Genomic DNA, 22,229 nt, shown 5'->3' with positions numbered 1-22,229 from the left:
AGTTCATGTTGTCTTAACACAGGCTTCCATAGAAGAAATTTGCCAAATGACTCTAAAATGGCCTCAATTTCTATCTAAATCCTGTACAATGTACTAAAATAATCTTGGACTACTCCCAGAACGTTCCGAGACCGTGACGATGTGAAGATCTTTAAAGGGTAGGCGGATTGTCAAGGAACATTTAGGATGTTCTGGGAATGTTTAGGAGACCATTACTAAAGCACACTGTCTGTATGTCTCTACACTACATTCCCATAACATTAGCAGGACATTAATGATATTACAGGAACCTTTAGAGGACCAGTCTCTTCATCGTTTGGTTCTATTGAAGTCCTTCCAGTACATTACCAGGATGTTTTCAGAATCTTTACATTACAGACCATTTTTCAGACCGTTTAAAATTTTGGATCTTGAAATTCTGCATTTAAAACGTAACATCCTAAAGCAGCGTGCAGCGCCTATGGACCAACTGTAGCTGGAAGCTAGTGCCTTGGTCACCAGCATAGACATCAGAATCAACCTAATGTACATGTTTTGATGGTGGCGGAAATTGGAAAACGAACATGCAAACTCCACACCAAGAGGCCCAGCCAATCCTGAGCGCCCACTCACTCACTGCTGGCACAGCCTTCGGGAGCAGTTTAAGGTTCGATGTCTTGCCCACGGACATTTTAACATGTGGACTGAAGGAGGAATCAAATGGCCGAACCTTCTTATCGAAGTCATATAGGGAACTGCAGCATCTTCATAACCAAGTTGTCCTAGGATTGTCTCCAATGTTCTGTAAATATTCTGTAGTAACATTCGTCACCCTCGGAGAACTTTTAGGGAGCACATAAACCCCGCCTTCTCCATGCTAGCTGATGGGATACGGCCAAACTAAAGAAAATCTAAGTACCCGTGAAATATTCGGAAAAGTTTGATTTTAGTATTTTTAGTTTTAGATTTTAGCCATACTGGCTGGTCCAGGTGGCTACTTTGTCAGAGACTCAGACAGGCTATTGAAATGATTCTTATAAAAATCAGGTTTACTTGGAAAGCTGTAGGAGGTTTCTGCAGTTACACATCGTTTCGAATGAGCCCTTTTTTTACCCACATCTCTACAGTTGAGGTGGCGAGTGCAAAGTTAATACAACCAGTAGAGCCACAATAGCAACATTTATGGGAAATATATCAGTTTGAAATGAAGTGGAATTTTCCTTTTACTTAACCATAATTGGATGAAACAATTACATGCAGCAATAAGTTTTGGGTGTGAGTAAAATGTTTTGAGAAAATGGGCCCTGGTTTTAAAAAATAAGTGAACAAAAATGTGAGAGAGTAGCTAATTCTTTTACAGCGTCTGTTTGTCTGCAGTGTCCCAAGGTCATACCCACCAGACTGAACCGTCAGCCGTGGGAAAGACCTTTTATGGAGTGTTGGTAATGTGAACACCCTCACTGACCTCAGGCTTTATCCAGATGTTCCCCATGTAAACATCTCTAAATACAGACTGTGACTGTGGAGTCATGTCGCTCAACACACCTACATATATTATGTGTGTACACAAACGTGCACACACACACACACATCGCAAGAGTACCAGATGTTATTGATGGCTCTCACCTTTGCTTACGGTCTGCTTTAGAGGCCTTGTGTTTGACCTTTGCCCTCTGAATGCCCCGGAGGGTCAGAGTATTCTCTGTTTGGCTCGAAACACATCGTCTATTACAGAGATTCTCAGTCTCTTTCAAGGCCTCCACCTTGATGAACTGAGAGCCTCTCACTGGGCTTGAAGTATTTGTGTGGTTTTATTACAAAAGCCAACGGTGAAAAATGCACAAAACTTTGGCAGCAGTAAGATTATTCATTCAGTATTTTCCGCAAAATAATGGATGATGCTTCAGTGGATTTCCAGACCTCACTTTTAGAAAAACAAGGTTACACCAAACCGGTCACAATTCCAAACAATCAGACAGACAGAAGGTTTTTGTTACTGCTTGTTTTTGAGAAGCTTAAGAAGATCAAAATGTGTGGGCATGACTGTGGCGATCTCACAGACTTTGTCCTTAGCTGCCTTTGTGAAACTTGGGAATTATGAGATTTGAGGATTTTAAACTAACCAAGTTTTTATTGCCACTAGCCTCTGAAATAATGCCATGCCATTTATGTTAGGTTTTTATATGATCGTTTCCATTTTAACTACTGCATTCCTGCACTGGCTGGCCACTCTGGTCTGGATGACTAATCATCTGAGGCTTTGAAGTCCTCTTAATAGTGTTAAATATCATTACTATGCCTCTTGGTATCCAGGTGAAAAATCCTTAATTATTGATGCTGATTTTATATTAATGGCATGATATGTATAACTGCCATATTAAAATGTATGAAAATGTCTAGAGCTATGTTCTTATATCAGTTCCAACAATGTTCAAGCCCAGAGAAATCTGTAATTTTATTCAAGGCAATGGTGCGTGTCATTTGGTCGCCTGTCCATGGCATTATATCCCTTTATGCCCTCTAGTTGCTATGATTTCCAGGGAAACACAAGAAACAACAGATGATATGTCAGAGAGTGAGGAAGGAAGCCAGCAAATCAATGTACCATGAATAAAACTTTAATAAATTACCTCATCTGTGAACATGATTTCTGCCTGAGTCATGTCAGATAGATTTTCATCAGCAATAGTGCTTGATTTTTAATGAAGACAAAAATTCTAACAATCCTACGCTACTTCATCAGTTTGTCTTTTGTTATTGTCTTGATTGTGAGACCTGAAGGGCCAGAAATTACACGTTAAAAAATGGTAATTGTGAATGTTTTGCATTAGAAAGTGTCAGCAGGAGACTTTCCCCCCAGAAATAGCTGCCTTCTGCTGCTAAAAACTATGCTGATAGCAGTGAGAGTATACCAGAACTCTACAGCTGTGGACCACAAAATCAAAACAGAAGACAAAGATGATAAAGTTCTCTGTAGTGAAGGGAGATGCAGAGTCCCATGGCAGCTGTCTGTGAGCTCTATCAAAGGTCTCTCTCACATTACAAAAATAACAAAAGATGTAGTTTTATGGCATCATAAAGTAGCATGGGATAATGGGAGTTGTTTTCTTCGCAACCACCATACTACCAACCAGCAATGGCTAGCAGGATATGCACCATTACCTCTGTTTGAACATTGTTGGAAACATTTGGGATAATGTAAGAACACAACTCAATAAAGTATTGTCAAAGTCATGATTAGTAGAGCCTGATCAATATTGGATCTTTGGAACTGATGCAGATATTAGGAAGTAAAAAATTCTATAGATTAATATTACAACTGATATTCTTTATTATATTAATATATTATATATAAAATTCAAAATGACATAAAGGGACTGAATTAGTCAGCTTTCACTTGTGTTTTTAATAATTATAAATAACTATATATTTACAAAAAAAAAAGTCCCACAGAAATAGAACAACTTGAGTTAAGAACAAGATCAAATGTACAATAAATTCTGCCTATAAAACTAAAAATTAAAAGATCTGGATCATCTACTGCAAAAAAATATCAGACTACATATACTCAGATATCAATAAAGACCAAGCCATATCGGTCTAGCTCTATTGATTAGCGTTACAGTAGCTTTAAGATGCGTAATTTCATAATTACGTTAAATACTGGTGCAGTATGGTCAACCTTACATGTCCACCCTGTCTTAATGCAATAAAATTTCTGAAACAATAAAATTTAACACTTAATCACAGCATCTGAACAATATCATTATCAAATTTCAGCGCAGTTACAGATCTAGTTTCTACTCAAAACATTGTCACTGACTGTCGTCTCTCTGTCCAAAGCCTCGATTTCCCTAAAGCACCTGAACGCATCACGAAGAGCCGAGCGGCCACATAGCGCAGGTAGCTCCACCTGCTGGCCGGTCTGGATAACTACAGCCAGGCGGAGCAACACATCCTTCATTATCCAGCAGTCCGGATTGAAGGAGGACAGAGAGAGGGTGAGAGAGAGAGAGAGGCGAGCCGTGAAAGCGAACAGATGTGAACCGGACTACGAAAAGAGAACAAGCTGTAGTAAACACGGAGAACCATTGATTCTGCTAATATGTGGCAACCCGCGTCGGAGCGATTGCAGGTAAGATGCGCGTGTGTGAGACGGTTATTGTCGACACGGCAGCCGTAAATAAACGACTGAGCCGCGGTAACAGTTAGTGAAACCCGCCGTGCTGTGTGTGCATGGCTCCAGCCTGGACTGACTTGCTACGGTTTCTGAGCAGCTACAGATGTTTTCTGGGCACCGTCTATTGCTTGGGTGCAGTTAGTCGTTTTTTGACCAGTTGTGGGTATCTGAACAAGCATATTTCCCAAATCTCTGTCTGTAAACGATCCTCTCGTGGTGATACGTTTAAATGCACCTATTCACGTTACGCAAGCCGGCTGTACAGCAACAATTTGAGCATCCTGTGCTGATATTCTGCTGGAGATATCCTCAAAACGTCAAATCTAACATATTCCAGCAGTGTATAAATTGTCATTTTGGCCCACAGGCCTGTTTCATCCGACACTGTCTCTTCACATTAACCTACTGACTGTAACTGCGGGCCTTCTCCTGCTGTTGTCACTCTTATTTTTCGTTAATGTTGTCACATCAGGATGCTTTAATTCCTTTCCACTCCTGCGTGAAATCGCTAAAGAATAAAGCAGATTCCGGTCGGTAACCTGCCGCCTGTGACCTGTTAAGAGGTGGGAGGGGGGGGGAAAAAAAAAAACACCGTTAATGACACGTAGTTTGATATCCAGGGGCAAGCCGTGCACCGAGCCTGGCTTCACGTCTCCTGCAGACGTAATGCTCTCCAGATGTCGGCCTGCGGACTGCCTGCCAAGTGAACTTGCACAATCCCCCTCCTCTGCCCGGGCGTCAAGAAGATGGAATCACGAATTATTAAAACCGAGAGTTCCGCTGTTCACATGTGGAGTCGGAGGCCGCTGTAAACGATCCCGCAAAACACACATCTGCGCGACTCTTTGATTGATTTAAACGTCCGAGCTGTAGCCGGTAGTGCCCGCTCGTGTGTCGCCTAGCAACCGCGTTCCAGAACTATCCCCCGGCGGGTAACGTTCTATAATTTATATATGAGCCGAGCGTTGATGAAGGTTAACGCTGTTTTTTGTGGAAGAAACTGGGAGTGCGTCAGTGTCACGCTCAACAAGTGTCACAAAGCCACCATATAGCTCACTTTTTCCGTGGATGTCGCTTCAGTACGTTTGGGTAGTGCACGCGAATAAGTAAACCATTCCATTCCAACTTACATTAAAGGAAAAATGAATAGACCTGAAAAGTTATTGAGTTATGGTTGTCAGTAGTTACCCTGCATGTTGGCCTATTTTTTTTTTACTGGCATCTTGAGTCCACCGTTCCCAGACTTTTCATAATGATATGTTATCAAACTGACAACTTACCCAACTTTTACAGGGACAGTTACCCCAAAATCAAGGATACATATCATTGCTCTTCACTGTAGTATTATTTATCCATCCAGATTGTTTTGGCGTGAGTTGCCAAGTCCTGAAAATGAAATGTCTACTGCTGAAAGAAAGTAGTTAGTTGTAGTTCTAAGGCTGGAAGTGTGATGCAACACGTCATATGTACACAACAGAAAAAGTCGCTTGCCAATTATTCCCAAGACAGCATATATGGAAAGTACGTCAAGTGATGTAACTCAACTGACATTAAACATGTAGTTACTGTTGTTTAAAGTTTGGTTAATTTTAGGTCCAAAAATACATGGGTATGTTTAGGAAAAGATCATGGTTTAAATGTTTATTCACTAGTTATACTATATGTATTTCACTGCCATCTTTAGTCATCATTCCTAGTCTTTCCTAGTCTAGTGATAGAAGTTGGATCTCATGTTAGCCACTGTCAACTAACCCAACTCTTAAAGTGACAGACACCCCACAAAAATACACAATTTTTGGAGACATCAGCAGTAGAGACGTCTACCGTAGAAAGAGAGTAGTTGCTATATGAACAAGGTTTGTGGATTGTCTGCAGTAACCAGGTCATCATTTCTGGAGACATTGTTTAGTTTTTCAAAAGTATTTTTGGTGCTTTGAGCACAGCAAACTGAGTGTCATCTAGTTCCATTATTTTCTAAGGCTGATTTCTCCAGAACACCCAAACACCCAAAGAGTTTGGATGGATAACTAGCACTACAGGCCAGAGGAAAAATATTTATGTTTGAACTGTCCCTTTAACATGAGTTTGACACCTTGTGGTGGTGCAGAATTGGGTCCATCTACATTATCATGCATTCACTCTGTGTGAATAAACTGATGTGATTTACTGCTGTTATATCTGGGGAACATTTGGGTTCAGACTCTGAAACTTTTGCACATGTAAAACAGTAGGTGAAGCTATTCTTTAAAGTGGCACGCCACTGATTTTACACTTGATGATCAGTTTTGTTCTCATGGGGAGTGCGACTCTGAGCCTGTGAGAACAGTTGGAGGGTCTCCGAAGGGAGCTTTCTAAAGTCTGAGAAAATACCATCAGGGCTCTGTCAGCTTGGCCTTGAAGACTGTGCTACAGGAAGCCAGCTTTACAAACTAGGGACATGGAGTTTGAAAGACATGGGTATCTACGCTGAGGCAGTGTCATGTTGGCGTTATTGTAATTATGAAATTCTGACTTGCAAATAGCGTTCACATCAACACCCAACTTGTGATTATGATTCGGAATACTCTGACTTTTCTGAAAACTGATATATAAACTTGGTTCCAACTTGGAACTTGTCAATACGGAAGTTGTTAGTCGTCCTGTGACATGAATGCTCACAAGATGTAAACATGTAAATTGCTTCCATACAATATGACATGAGCTCAGCATTACAAGACAGGGAGAGTTGAATGACAGATGCTGCTGATTTACATTGTGGGAAATGTCGGGTATTTAAAATGCCATACTTGCTGGAAGAAAATGGTAGATTTGAAGAAATCTTAAAGCCACGTTTCCACCAGGGGAACTTCCCCGGGGAATAGGAACGTTCGGACGAACTCTGTTTGTTTCCCTCTCAGGGACCAGGGTCTAAATTAAGTAACAGGGACAATATTTTACACCACCAAAAGTTTCTGCATGGAGGACAGAACTTTCCATACAGGCACTCTGGGGGTGTGACTTGAAGTGCTCAACATTTCTGATTGGTTGAATGCTCACAGCATTTGATTTCAGCTACCATTTGAAAATATCAGCATCCACAAACAAGTTTCATTTCTGTTCGTTGCGCTTCAACACATCAGCCTGAGGCTACAGAAAGCACACGACAGATGGATTAACTCTCACTGTCGTATAAACGCATGAAGAAATTACATGTAAAAACAGCGTGCTTTTAAATACATCAGCTGACTCATTTCCTTAATATTTGCTGGTCTTTTGGCTGAGGTGGAAATGCAGAAAACAACTGGCTGAAAGAACCTTTTAGTTTGTTGAAAAGAGGTTCCTGGGATTAAAAGTTCCAGGTACTTTTGGTGGAAACGCGGCTCCACTTTTGATAACCGGCACTTGACTCACGCCAGCTTACCTCCTGGAGACCAGCTGTGGCCCAAAGTTGATGAAGAGTTTGGCATGTTTCTGCTGTCCACTTCAAAACTATGAAACACTGATTGGCAACGTTTAACTTGATGAATGGCTTTGGAGGACAATGTGGACTGACAAAGTGGTCAGGTTGCTAAAACACACGAATAACAGTCCTGGCAGGCCACGTGGACCATGGTCACGTCGTTTGTATCAGTGAATGAAAGGTTTTAGTTCAAAATCACGCTATTAAAATGAAAAACCCATACAGTAAACGGTGCTTATAGAACAGTAGCAATACCTGTCCATTGCCTGCTTTGTAACCGTGGTAACGGCCATCCTTTGAACTTGCATCCTTCACCTTCTTTTGAGTCAGGAATGGGGGCGTTTTCTAGAGCTGAAGACATGAGGTTGCTGATCTGGAATGCACTAGTGTTTATTATCTCCTGTTTTGTTGTTTTCATTCACTATGGCATCCGTCCATATTATTCTCACTTGTGCTGTCCTCTGTTGCCATAGCAACACCTGATGTCTTGCTGCATTTTTGTCTCACACTCGGGCGGGAAGAGGAGGGGGGAGAAAGAGATAGCTAGAGGTGTGGGGGTGAGGAGATAGAGGTCGCATCACCAATGGAAAGCTGCTTTCATTTTGACAGTCAGAAGTGTTTTGTTGTGTGTGTGTTGGTGCTGCCTCGTGCTTCTCTGTCCCTCTTTCTCTCTGTGTCCGTTTCCCCATCCCTCCTACCTCTCGCCGACCACATGCCTTGATCAATTTCAGGGGGCCCTTCCTCCCCGGGCAGAGGCCACGTTAGTTCAACAACAGATTGCACAATAGGCAGTGGTCTGGGCACAAATGCACACGCTCATATGCAAGTTGGCAGGCGAGTTAAGCATGCATACGCACACAACAACATGCTTCCTTTTTGACTATCCCTCGGGCTACCAAACATGTTTTTTTCCTCTGTCAGCAGCTCTTTCTTTAGCCATGGCTTCCACTTTTGACACTTTAATGTGTGTGACACTGACAAACAGGGCAGAGCACATAAAAAGATGTGGACCTGACAGTACAGAAATAGCTGACTGAGGTCAAACACGGTGAGAACCAGCCACTGTCCGTCCGTCTTTACTTGTTCCTGTGGCCATCTCTGCCTGCCTTTATTTGTTTCTACGTCTGTTCCATGGTCTGTCTGTCTGTCTCTTTGTCTCCCTGAGGTTGCTTTGTGGCCACAGATATGTTGTTGAAACTGTGGCCTCGGTGGCAAAAGGAATCCATGAACAGACTGGCACCAATTTCCCATGGTTCCCTCCACACGTTGTTTCTTTCAGCCAGCACACATTTGCCTCTTGTGAACAAATGGCTTTTGGCTCACTGGTTTGGCTCTTCGTATTTGATGAATGGGCATAATCTAGTGTGCGGAAGTTGTACATTTTCAAGGATTTGCATTTGACAGAGAGTCTTATCCTTCCCATAGTTCAAAATTGAACTGTCTCAGCTGTGTAATTTAGGTTTTTGTTCTTTAGCTTTTACTTGTTTTTTGTACAGAACACTGCCATAGCTTGTACTCTCTGGCCTTGCTGTTCCTTTACTTTTATGTCCTGTCAGATCTTCTTTTGCTAGATTAGATGCATCCCTTTGATCTCTGCATGTCTACGTAGAGAGGAATGTTGCAAGTAAATACGAACATAAAATCCCAAATAAAAAAAAAAAAGTATCATTTGTACCTGAGTATAAACCAGCTCATGGGTTCATTAAGCTCCCCTTGGTTGTGGGTTCATAGCTAGACTAGTAGGGAAAAATGTGAACATCATTCTCTCTTTAGAATTGGCTACAAGAAAGTTAGTTAATCAGGTTGTTGTTGTTGCCAGTATTGGCATCAAAATTGGACTATTAGCCCCAAAATGGGACTCTGCTCTTTCCCAGCAGTGTCCCGTACACCAAATATTCTATGGTCAGCAGTGAATAGAAACGGTTGTTAATATCGGCATCAGATTGAGTTGCAAAGACCACTTTATTATAACCAGCTTGTGGGTTGTGTATTTGCAGTTGCCAGTCTTGATGAAGCTAAGGTCTAAGGACTGACTGATTGACTGATCAGTGGTACTCGGCATATATATTATATAAAATCTTTGTTTCGTGATTTGATTTGTTTGAAGGTTGGAGCATATTTTTTGAGTAGTCCTTCTTATGTGATTATGAGCTGGATTTGAGTGGACTGTTTTGAGGCAGTGGGGAAAGCATGGTGGACCTTTTACCAAGTGGATTTTACTTCTACATCACTTCTCTGTATTGGCCGATACGCAAAGTTGAAGTATCAGAATCATTTCTGAAAGGAAAAAACAGTATCAGAATAACTCCAGTGACTACTGTTATGTCCTGATTATCTTCTGTCTGTCAGCAGAGTTCAGATCTCCATTTGATTACTCTTAAATCTGGAATCAGAAAACGCACCCATTAGGTCTCTGCATGACTACACAGAGAGTTATGTTATTAGCCTACGTAAGTTGCAAAAGTTTGTTTACATCTCCCAATTTTCAATAAATGAAAAGAGTGTAATTTGGGCCTGAGAGTTAAACAAGCTGATCCAGCTCCCACGAGGTTGTGGGTTCATAACTACACTGCAGTAGGAAAAACATCATACTCAAAATCTCTGCATATTCATACATATATAACAAATTTTCCTAGGTTTTCCTATAAAACTTGGGAAATTGCTAAATGAATCTGCTCTTCAGTGTCTGGGCTATAATATGAATGGATACACATCTGAGTAAAAGTTCTGAATTAGCTACAAGACTTGTTAGTGCTTCTTCTTTAGGCTGTGCTTAGCTTCTTAGTACCTGTGATGGATGAATAAATAAACAGATGAAAGATGTTTAAACCCTCAGGGATATTGTAGGAGATGAAATGTATCTCATTTTCCTAATGATTAGTGCATATTTTGGACATACTGTACGCTGTTTTCTACCTTGCGGTAGATGATTAATGGAACACATTTCGATCAACCTTATTCCTGACAGCGAACAATGTTTTCTGTCATTAGCAGGTCTCTTTTCTTTGCCATGGCTCCGTGTAGACTATTTAAGATGTTGCTGTGGGTTCATTGTTTACGTCAAAGAGTTGTTGATGTTTTTACTGGCAGCCAGAGATTGCCACCCCCAGGCTCTGAGGTTTGGGTACTTTAATACCCCCTTCCTCTTGCAGAGGGAGAAGTAACCCACCAATCACAACATCCGATCACTGGTCTTCTCCCTCCCACATGCCCTAGTGCTCCAATCATGGTTGAGAAAAACAGGTTTTCCTCCGCGTAGGGACCTCCCACAGTCCACTCTGGGTTGAATCCCTTCAAACATATTTCCTCTCGTAAACTGTCCCAGGATGGGGAGGCTGTAAACACAAGGAGGGACAGCTTAAAAAGTTGCACTGCCCGATCCTTTCCATGCAACGAACTGGAGGGGTGAATCCTACTTTTGGCTTGAGGAAGGAACTGCCACCACATGCTGGCTGAATATCCTCCTCCTCCTTTACCTCTGGACCACAGCGTGTTCCTTCAGTACGGTTACAGAACAGAACGGAAAGATGTGTTTGTGTGTATAAATGGTGTCTGGGGCACAAACGAGGGCAGGATGGAGCTGGTTGCCAGTCCAGAATGACGCAAGGTTTGTTAGCTTCAAAGTAAAGTCATTGTTTGGAAAGACATGGTTTGTTGGTTAGAAAGGCCCCGTTCTGAGGAGCAGTCCATTTGATGTGCAATTCTAGCTTGTGTGCTGTTTACTCTTTGGCAAATAGCACAACAGAAGAAAACAATGATTTTACACTCATTCACAAAATATGTCTGCGTGGGATGGGGTGACGTTGGTTTCGTGTCTGTTGTTTTGTAAGAAAAATGTTTTACTCTTGCTTTAAAAGAGCCCCGAGGTGTTTTTGGCCGCTAGTAGCACAGTTTGACAACATTTTTTGTGACTTTGTCCCCATTTGGTTAATGTCTCATACGTGCACTAGGACTCACGAGCACATAGGTGACAGGATTCACTTAACTGCCAATTTTTTCCTACTGTTCCTCTGATCAACAGATGGCCAAGAAAGGTAAAGGCAGAGACGAAGACTGCCAGCAAGCAAACATGGATGTAAGAGCTTAAAGAGAGCCAATCTGTTGCATGTCTGTCTAATGTACTCCCACACTTTAGATGATCGTGGTGACTCTTGCTCTCTCAACCAGGTGTTTCTGCTTGAGGTGGCGAAATAAGTTTGTTGTTTTGCCCCCTTTTGTCGTTCCAGTATTCTTGCACTTCTTAAAGGGACAGATAGTTCATCCAAAAATGAAAATTCAGTCTTTATCTACTCACCCTCTCGCTGATTGAAGGTCAGGTTTAGTTTTTTTAGTCTACAAAACACTGCTGGAGTTTCACAGGAAAACAGCATTGCAGATTCTCCCAGTCAATTTAAGTGCATGGTGACCAGTTTTCAGATGGAATAATAACTTAAAATAAACATAAGATGCCTCCATACTGCACATCTGCTGTAATCCAAGTCTTAAATCCATGTCAAATTGTGAGGCATCGCTCCATGTTTCCATATTTCTAGACAAAAAATTTTAATTAATGTCAACATTATGTCATTATGTCAATAAGTCATGATATGATTTTTTTAAAAAGTGTATTAAAAATTATACTGATATTATCATGAACGGTATGATATGGTACACCTCTAGTGTTTCTTGTTAGTCTTCAAGAATAGAGACCATTCATTTGGATGAGTAATACTAAATGTTAACAGAACTTTGTTTGACTTAGTTCTTCAGTTGTGTGTTTGTTCCACATTGGGACAAACATGAGATTCTTCCACACTGACTGCCATGATTGGTTTACTGACCACGTAGACAGGCAGGGGCCACACTGATTGTAGGTATCAAACAAAGATTGGTGATTCTTCTTTTGAAAATGAAAAGATGAGATGCACAACATATGACCTGATAACAAACAGTGGTGTCCTACTGTCTTCCTCTGTCTTGCCAGCGGCCAACAGACCTACAACATCTGGTACAGAACTCTACACACTCTTTCATCTTCGGGCCTGCTACATGTGTGTCTGGGCTTGGTGTATGCAGATGTGTAGCAGACAGGCTAATGTTGTTGACAAACTGTTTTGGTCTTGAGGTCTGTGTTAAGCTCTGAACCGTGCTTAACATGACGAACCACATTTTGAGTCTTCGGGATGAACCAGTAGCCATTTGTGGATCCAAGGAGTGTACATTTTCTCAGATTATCATGCTTTTTAGACATGCGACATCTGCCTATTCTGCTTCTGCGGGTTTCTTAACACTATTTCCAGCTGCTTTCTACTGTTTTGTCATGATCACATTCTTGTAACCCCTATTTTGTGTGTGTCAGTAGGCGTGGCAGAGGTCTGTTTTTACCCTACTATGCAGTGTCTTACCATGAGATTGACCCAAGAACCTCTTTCCTGTAAGAATGCTTCCTCAGGGGGCTAAAAGTTTAACTTACCATCTGTGACCTGTTAAGCTCATCACTGCAGGAGGCAAACTGCACCAAGACTCCCTCCAGAGTCTGTCTGTTTGATTGTTCAAGTGTTTTCCTGGATTTGCATATCTTTAAATGCAGAATTCACAATTATTTAATGGTAGAGAAATTAGCATGTGTACTTGTCTTGATGACACTTGTGATTTCCAGCAGTAATCAGAGACGTATACGTGAGGAGCAGCCATTCAGAATTATCTGGCAGCTCTGGGTCTGTGTGACCTTGGTTGTCTGCCCTATTTTAAATACTAGTACTTCTCTTTGAAAAAGAAAAGTTACGCCTGTATAAAAGATTCTGGGAGAAAGTTTATGTACTGATTTTATTCATATTATATGGGCCTTGAGATCCATAAAGTATAAATGACTGAATTGTTGTAAAATTCACAGGGTGTAACAGTTGGGGTAATGTTTGGCCAAGTTGGTTTTTATTGTAACTTCTTTGCTCTATAAATACACGTTAATCACACGGGTACAGGCAGCAATGAGTCAGCGTTGATGCTTTTAGCATGACAGTCATACTGCTAAATATGTTTGTTATGACAGTGAATGTCATAACTGGTTTATTGGATTTACAGCAAATCTAAATATATATAAAGACTGGAAGCAATAAAACGTACCAAATATAAAAATATATAATGATAGTTGGTTATTAGTAATAATAGATGTAATAAAATGCATGTGAACTGAAATGGAAAAAGAAGTATGCTACAGCTTCATCATTGTTATGATCATAACATCAATATAGTCATGATTTTATGTAGCTTCTAGTGGCCTCTTATAAATACAGTATTGCTCTCCGGCGGTGGAGTAATGGGCTATATGAATATTCTGTAGAGGTTTGCCTCTGTAATCGAATAATTACCAACTGCACTCAGGGAAATTCATCACAGTGATTGTTTTGAAATGGTCCTCCTTCTGCTTGGTTGCGTAAAAACCATTTAGGCCGAGGTTTCCCTTAAATTTTCATCTCAAGATGCCTTAGGAAAAAATGAGTTGCATAAAATCATTGAATGTTGTAAGCAAAAATCCTTTAATCTTGAAGTGTTTGCCTTTAGCTGCTTAAGTATTCCCTTATGTGTTGCTAGAAGGTCCTAAGAAAAATTTAAGCGACCTGTAACTGTCCCTTTAAAAATGCCATAATGTGTGAAACATACCTCAGTGGCTGAATTTACGGTGATTGAAGAGGATGAGCAGATACCAAGGCACATTTTTTCGTGACTGGGAAAATCCGCTGAACACCATGAGTGATGTGCAACTTGTTAGAGAGAATAGATTTTATATTAGCACAGGCAACTTTATAGCTAGCCAAACATTAGCATAACCCTGGCACTCAACCCCAGTCAATCTTTGGCTGTCTCCTTTCTGTCACAGTAATATTTTTATATTAATTTCTTCATTACTTTATCTACGGTTCATTTCACGGCACGTTTTCTCACATTAATTTTGTCAGTTACTTTTTGTCACACCTTTCGGTTGTGTGCATTTGTTATGGTCAGGTTAAATTTTCTGTGCTTTTCCTTCTGTTATTCTTTGAAGGGAACAACATTCTCATCTTCTTGTATACTCTTTGTTGTCCATTTTGGAGAACCAGCAAACACAGACTAACTTAAGTGTGTCAGCTAAGCTGAGGGTTGCCAACATTTTTCATAACAAGGCCCATCAAGTAGCATTAGTTTATGGCTGGAGCTCCATTTTGCAAGATGTTTTTTAAAAACTTGAAGTCAGCTGTTTGTTTGGCCTCTGTAGGTTGCATTGTTTCAACTGACACAGAAGCTTAGGTGGTTTTAAACACTAATTTCAGTTTCAAAGCAGAGAATGCATTTGGGACACTTACAGCCATTCTTATGTGCAGCATGAAATCCATTCTTTATGTAAGATGTATCAGACTTGTGAGTATTACCTGGCCAGTAGTTCTTGGACTTTTTGCAGCTGAGCTTTTGTCAGCAGGGTACTTTGTCTGTTTACCAGGTCTTTTCCTTATCAAAAATGCGTCCATTTTTGTGAGTTAGTAGTAAATTTCAGGAGCAGGAGCAGCTTCATGGCACTCAGCTCTGACAGCGAATGACGCGACGAACGTTGTTTTGGCTGGCAGCCAATGAGAAACCCGGACACAGCAAATAAAATGTTGATATTTTATGTGACAATTATTGTTTTTAGCATTTCGCTGAGGCCTCCGTGGCACCTCCTGGAGGCCCCCCCCACTTTGAAGATCACTGACCTAATCGAGCTAACAACTGACAATACTGCAGCCTAGTAAAATTGAAGTATGATGTAAGTGAAGTGTAACCATGGTAACTGACATGCACATGTGCTGTGTTATGACAATAACTGCCGTGAAAGCCTTAGTCTAAACCAGTGGTTTTCAGAGTGGGGTCCAGGGCTCCTTGAGGGGCCACGGTGTCCCTCGCAAAAGGATGAATAATCTATTTTCACTGTAATTCCATCCATAAGTAACACGACAATAGAATGTATGACTACTTTTTTGTCACTTTAGGGGTCTTTGACATGAAAAAGTTTGAGAACCACTAAACACTTATGCAAGGAGACAACCTAAGTGGCATTATGCAACACTCACAAGTGAACCTCTTAGCTCAGGGAATTATGTTTCTTATGGAACAAACTTAAGGTTGAAGCCTAAGGATGTTTTGTGCGCAACTGACACTGAGAGTGAAATTCTTGGCAGTTACTGTAAATGTGGGTTACCTTTCATAAATATGTTACAGTAAAACTATCAAATTCATCTAAGAATCCAGATTGAACCCAAAGAGCGCAGGGTATGGTGTTGAGGACTTGAAGCCAAACAGGGTGTCACTTGTCAAACTCTGGCAGAGTTGCGACATTTTTAAAGATCCTACCATTAGATTCCATATGTATGTAGATTTTAGCAGCGTCTTAAGTACCTCAGTGACTTGTGTCAGTTGCTGCAAAGATGAACCTGATTAAACATCAAATACGTGAGTTGTGGCTTCACTGAAAGCAGAAGAATTTTGCAAATGAGTAGTGTGACATTAAAATTAATTTTAGTGTCAGTTGGATATAAACGTACACTAAAATCAAACATTTACATAATGTGTATGGTGATCAGGCCCCTGAGTGACTGCTCAAGTGTCACTTTAAACAAGGTTGTTTTTCATAATCCTGACAGAGCGCCATTATTTGGAGATTTGAGGTTTTCTTCTGACAGCAGCCTTTGTTATGCATTCATATCTAAAGTGAAGACAAGACCCTTGTCTTGTAACCAACTCGAAACCCACCCTAGCCACACCACCCTGACGGTGGAGACAGAAAACCTGCCAGGGTCCGAGTCAGAGTCAGAAATAGAATCAATAACAGCAGTAACTTGATGAGGAGACTGTTGGGACTTGAGAAATAAAAAACATTAAAATTCAGTGAAAATATTATGAATAGAATTCCAGTGTTACTCCACAAGCGGCCCCTCTGCTCAGGCCTTTTGCTCCTGGTGGGGGTGGAGGAGTCGGGGAGTCCACCACAAGCCCCCCCCCCCCCCTTCCCGAGCCCTCAACCGCCCCCCCGTCTCTCCGTACCGGGGCCAACCGCAGGAATGTGAGCCGCTGTCAGGAAGCTGTAAAGTGCTGACGCGGAGGTCAGCGAGCGTTTACACACATGTGGCTTTACTTTCACAACTCCATCTCGCTTTTTTGCCTTTTCTCCTTCATCTGCTCTTTGTTTTTTTTCTTGCCTTATCTTCCCCTTTCCTGACAGCCCCCCCCCCCAATTTTCTTTATTATTCTTTTCTCAACATGAAGGTTCACTTTAGTAGGTGGGATTCCAGTGGTCCCGTTCCTGTTCCAACAGGTTGTTGGGGCAGGCATCTTCCTAGGATCAGACCTAAAATAGTTTTTAAGATGTAGAGAATGTTACAAATTTCACAAATATTATGAACACAACACTTGGCAAACAGGACCCCAAATCTCACGGCCTAATTTGTTTAGGCTGTAGGAGAGGACAAAGATAATGAGTATACAATATGAAAACCTTGAAATGAAACATTTGCGAGGACATAATATAGTATTAATAGTATTATTTTGTAGTTCAGTGACACATATTTGTAGTCAGATTAAAGTAACTGTATCACAGGCACTGAGGAAGTAAACTACAAATCACCAAGGCTGGGCGATACATACTATACTCATGAATATTTGTAATTTAATATGTTTAGTACGTGTGTATTTATGTAACAGTTTTTGATGCAGTGGTGTTGAATTTAGAAAGCAGACACCAAAGCTATTTGTTGAAGTTGATTGAGGATTTTCTGCCCGACTTTACCAAACAAACCAACACTGAAGATTGATGACGAGAGCCTGCGTGCTGGCAGGATCGGCTGTTTTCATCGCCTGAAAATGTTGACCATCTGTTGCATAAAAAATGGACATTGTGCAGGTCCAACATGGAAAACAGCCTCGAAGTGCCAAAGACGAAAAGGAAAAAAGTGAATGGAAGCATTTGTAAAAGAAGTCTGTACCTAACAGAACAGTAACCATACAAAGACTCACAGAGAGTCGTGACTAGATTATTACTAGTTTCTTTATTTGTATTGAGCAAAAAGTGAGTGATAATTAGAGATGCAAATCATTAGTGAATTATTAAATTAATCGGCTATTTAAACTATTTTTAACAATCGATCAATCAGTTTGAATAATTCATCAAGAAAATGTCCAATTTCTTTACTCAAAACAACAAATGTGAACCTGTGAATCAGCTGCTTGTTGCAGCTGTAATGGACAAACCAAAAACTGGCTCTGCACACCGCCTTTCGCGTTTTTCGCGAGTTCCAACCACCTTGAGTTCTCCTGCATGCGTGGAAGGTGAAATTAAAAATCCTACACACTGATCCTTTAAATATATTCCACAGATTTTCAAGAAAGCTGTTAAAACTATGATGCAAAGAAACTGCAAAGAAATAGATGAGTATCAAATTGTTATTAAAAATATCTGATTCAGAACACCTGCAGGTGCACTATTCACAGAAAGGTTTTTTTGCCCATGTGCAAGTAATGATATTCTCTGACTGGCTGCCAGTGCTGTATGGTCTCTGATAATAGAGGGTGGCTGCGGACACACAGCCAAGCATGCCATTTCATTAGCTGCTCAATTTTGTCTCGACTGTCTCGATGGAAGCCCAGAAATTCCACAGGGCCAGATCCAGCATGTGGTTCTGCTCGGCTTCAGGAAACACCGGCCGTGGACCGTAGTATGAGAGCAGGCGGCTCTCCTCTTGTTTTGACGGAGGCAGCGAGGGCACAGCTCCCTTCATCTGCTCCTGACATTCCACTGTGAGCAGAATAAACCTCTCACACCATCTCACTTCCAGCCCTCATCTCCAGTTTTCACCACTGACATTGGTTTTCTGTGTGTGTGTGTGTGTGTGTGTGTGTGTGTGTGTGTGTGTGTGTGTGTGTGTGTGTGTGTGTGTGTGTGAGGGTCCTGTAAATCTAGAATACTCTTTCCTTGAATTTCATGCTGGTCTGTTTTTTACAAGTCAAACAAAAGCTTGAAACAATATCCCAATGTTTCTTGTAGAGCCAGACTGATATATCAGTAGGCCAATATTAATGGACCAATACTGGCATAACACAGCTTTATTGGTCTTTATCAGTCTTGGCATCTATGTTGTCTGATATTTTTTTTTTTACAGATTTTTAAAAAATATTTATGCCTATAAATTTGTATAAGCAGATATTTTTTTTATACAGAATATAGAATAAATGCATTTGTAATCATCCCTCAAAAGTAGTTAACACCTGTGAGAAAGATATGTAATAGAAGCACGATACCTAACAGTTTTTACAGTTTACAATTAACTTTTACTGGTATTTTTTTACAATTGTAAAGAAGAAGAAGACATACTTTATTAATCCAGCAAGGGGGCTGCACACACACACACACACACACACACACACACACACACACACACATATATATACATAAAGTCCAGCCACCAGTCCACACTCTGTACTTTGGTCTGTGTGGTTGCCAAGCCAAGTCCTTACGGACTGAGTTACTATAAATAAAAAACACAAACAGAGCAAAATAAATGTATATGTTAAACCTGAGTTAAGAAAAAGTATCAGATATCATGAAATGCTGTCTATAAAGCTAATAAATGTTTTCTAATAGGCACATACCGGACAATGTATAGGCCGATACTAATATAAACCATAGACTGATGCTATGATAAAGCAGTATTGGACCCATAATATTGGTTGACTGTTATATCGGTTGTAGGGCTCAAACGATGATCAGTTTCAAAATAAACGGCACTAAAATCCCCAATGATTAGTGATACTATTTCAAATTAGGGCCTATCATGATAACCGTGTTTTATTACGGGGCTTTGAAAACCTCACGGTAAATACTGTGCAGCATCACCCAAAGACAGCAACAGTCTCTCACATTCAGGCGCAGCAGCAATGTGGGTTAATTTTGCATCAGTTAAAACACTGATATCGCAGAGGACATGACGCCATTAAAAATAATTACAAGGTTTTCAAAATATACTGTGGTAATATCATTGTAGTCTGTGTATCAAAACTTTGTGAACATTTTCACCGTATTTTAACAAAACAGCAATAATGATAACCTTGAATGTTTTGGTAACTATAATCATGATATGAAATTTTCATACTGTTTTATCTCTAATCGGTCGGGCTATTTTATAATTATTAAACGTTCCAGTTAAAGTTTCATTGCACTGATGTCATTTTGGATTTTATATATACATGTATGTGTATAAATAAAAGAATATTGGGTGACATATCAGTATTTCTTTACTCCCCAATATTGCCATCGGCCCCCAAAATCCACTGTCAGTCGAGCTCTAGTCTTTATTTTAACCCCTTGAGCCTCATGAAAGTTTTATAGAGCACCAAGCAGAATTTTTTTCCGCCCATCACATTTACACGCTTAAATGTCGTATATTTCTGGACACAAAGGCGGTGACACTCATCTATTATTCTGCGTTTCATTCCTATAACTGACAAAAACCCTAAACTGCTGATGTTGTGGAGGCTGCATTTTTTTTGAGCCTCCAGCGGTGCCGACAAGGAAACTACAAATGTAAACCTCGTAGTCTGGCACTGATTGTAAGTTTGCCTAAAGCACGGTGTGTGTTTCTCTCTTTTTCCTCCATCAGCACTTCCAGACCATGCTGAAGACCAAGCTGAATGTGCTGACGCTGAGGAAGGAGCCGTTGCCCACGGTGATCTTCCACGAGCCCGAGGCCATCGAACTGTGCTCCACCACGCCGCTCACAAAGAGCAGGACCCATGCTGGATATAAGGTGGGATCACATGAGCCTAATAATCCCTAAAGCCACCTCTGTTCCCGAGCAGTAATTCTATAATAGCATTAATAGAAGCATAATCCAACTGTTTTTCCCTTTTTCTTTCTGGACACACACGTTTAATTCATTTCCACTGTGCAGTTTTTGAAGTTTTTGTGTCTTGAATCACATCCTTGAATAATTAATATTAAATGTGTGTATGCAGACACCTGCGTATGTGTGTGTGCATATGTTCTGGCACGGGTGCGTTTGTTTTCCTCCTCTCCCTGGTCCTGCTCAGTGTCAGATGTAGAGTTTGATCCAATGTGAGCCGTTTGACTCACGGCCCGTTCTCTTTTCTCTGTCCTGAAAACAGAACACAAACAGATTAAAATAGCAGCCGTGCTCTGTTATTACACATAACACTTCCAACCAAGTTAACTGAGTGTGTCTGTGTGTGTTTGACTGCCCTGTGCCACACCATCTGAGCATAACAAATAAACTGAGACGACTGCGGGCACATGTGAGACGACTTCTAGTGGCTGTGTGTGGATGTGAGGATTTTGTTTTGTACGTTCGGTGTTGTTTTTGGTCAGTTGTGCTGTGCCATTAACAAGGAAGAAGGAACTGAAGCTTCTCCAGCTCAACCTGGCGAAAATAAATACTTCATATCAGGCAGTGGCCTTAAAATTGAAAAAATGAAACCTTCTTGAAATTATTGCCAAGAACCTCACATGTGGAACAGACAGTCCCCATGCTTGATTGTTGGATCACTGTACAGAAGAGCTGACAGAAACACACACTATCATGTCTAAGCAGTCACACACACACACATATATATGCCTTTTAGAAAACGTTCCCAAGGCAGCTCAGAGGCCAAAAGTGCTGAGTCCTCACCAGCACTTCCCAAAAGCTCCTGAAGTTCAAATGTGAACATGAAGTGAAAGTCAGTAAGACGGCCTTTACTGGCAGAGCAGAGACGTTTGGTCTGACTGTGAGATGCACACTCACATAGACATGAAGACGAACGAGCTAACCAGCAGGGTTTTCATTCAAAGTAAAGAATTCAACACTTTTTATGCGGATGTCCAGTCAGTGTTGATTGCAATTAAAAATAACAATAAGAATAACAAAAAATATGTCAACAGTGACTCTCACATCGGGATGAAACTCCAGCCTCCTGCGTGGAAACCCTGTCCTTAACTCATTCCTCCACCACAACCTACACCCAGTCACCACTCTAGCCTGTAGTTATTACTTTGTTATCTTGTAGTCCTTCCTGAATACCAGCTACATCATCGTGACATCACTGTGTGCAGATTTATTTTTATTTTTTAACAGATTTTCTAACAGGAGCTGTCTCTGTCAGTGTAGCAGCACTGAGGACTACATCCACATCCATCCAAAAGTGGTGAATTTTCCTTTAAGTTTTGCTGTAGTTGTGGTGCAGACAGCAATGGAAAAAAAGGCACTCAAATATTATAAATTTATTCTTCAAGCATATGGGCAAACATCATTTTGATCCATATATTTAATGTACATTGCTGTTGTGTTCCTGAAATTCACAACTAAAGCACAACTGAAACTGGTGAGAACTGGGACTGGAAAATAAAGCCAACGTCTCTTCCTCTTTACATTACTTCTCCATAACACAAAGGTGGAAGATGGCTGACGGAATTACAGATGTTACAAAACAGCCCAGCTAAGCATTTTTTCAATTCATGAACAAATAATTCATCCTTCAGTTTATCAGAAAAAAATTGTGTCAGGAAGCGTGCAAACTTGTAATCTGGAAAACTAACTAATAACTGAAGCTGTCAGACATATGTGGTGGAAAAAATACAATATTTTCCTCTGAAATGTA

At 40.7% G+C, this 22,229-nt stretch overlaps 1 protein-coding gene across 1 annotated transcript in view; it reads left to right on the top strand.

The window, feature by feature from the left end:
* The first annotated feature begins 3,955 nt into the window (after window positions 1-3,955).
* Window positions 3,956-22,229, top strand: part of pid1 (phosphotyrosine interaction domain containing 1) — a 41,844-nt gene continuing 23,570 nt past the window's right edge. Inside the window, exons 1-2 of the mRNA XM_084718056.1 lie at window positions 3,956-4,114; window positions 20,237-20,383. Of these exons, the coding sequence (XP_084574182.1) occupies window positions 4,085-4,114; window positions 20,237-20,383 (177 nt within the window). The 5' untranslated portion in view covers window positions 3,956-4,084. The remainder of the gene's footprint in view (window positions 4,115-20,236; window positions 20,384-22,229) is intronic.

Source organism: Lutjanus erythropterus, chromosome 4, assembly GCF_056507025.1.
Source record: "Lutjanus erythropterus isolate fLutEry1 chromosome 4, fLutEry1.hap2, whole genome shotgun sequence".
Taxonomy (NCBI): Eukaryota; Metazoa; Chordata; class Actinopteri; order Lutjaniformes; family Lutjanidae; genus Lutjanus; species Lutjanus erythropterus.
This window is presented reverse-complemented; position numbering and strand designations above follow the sequence as displayed.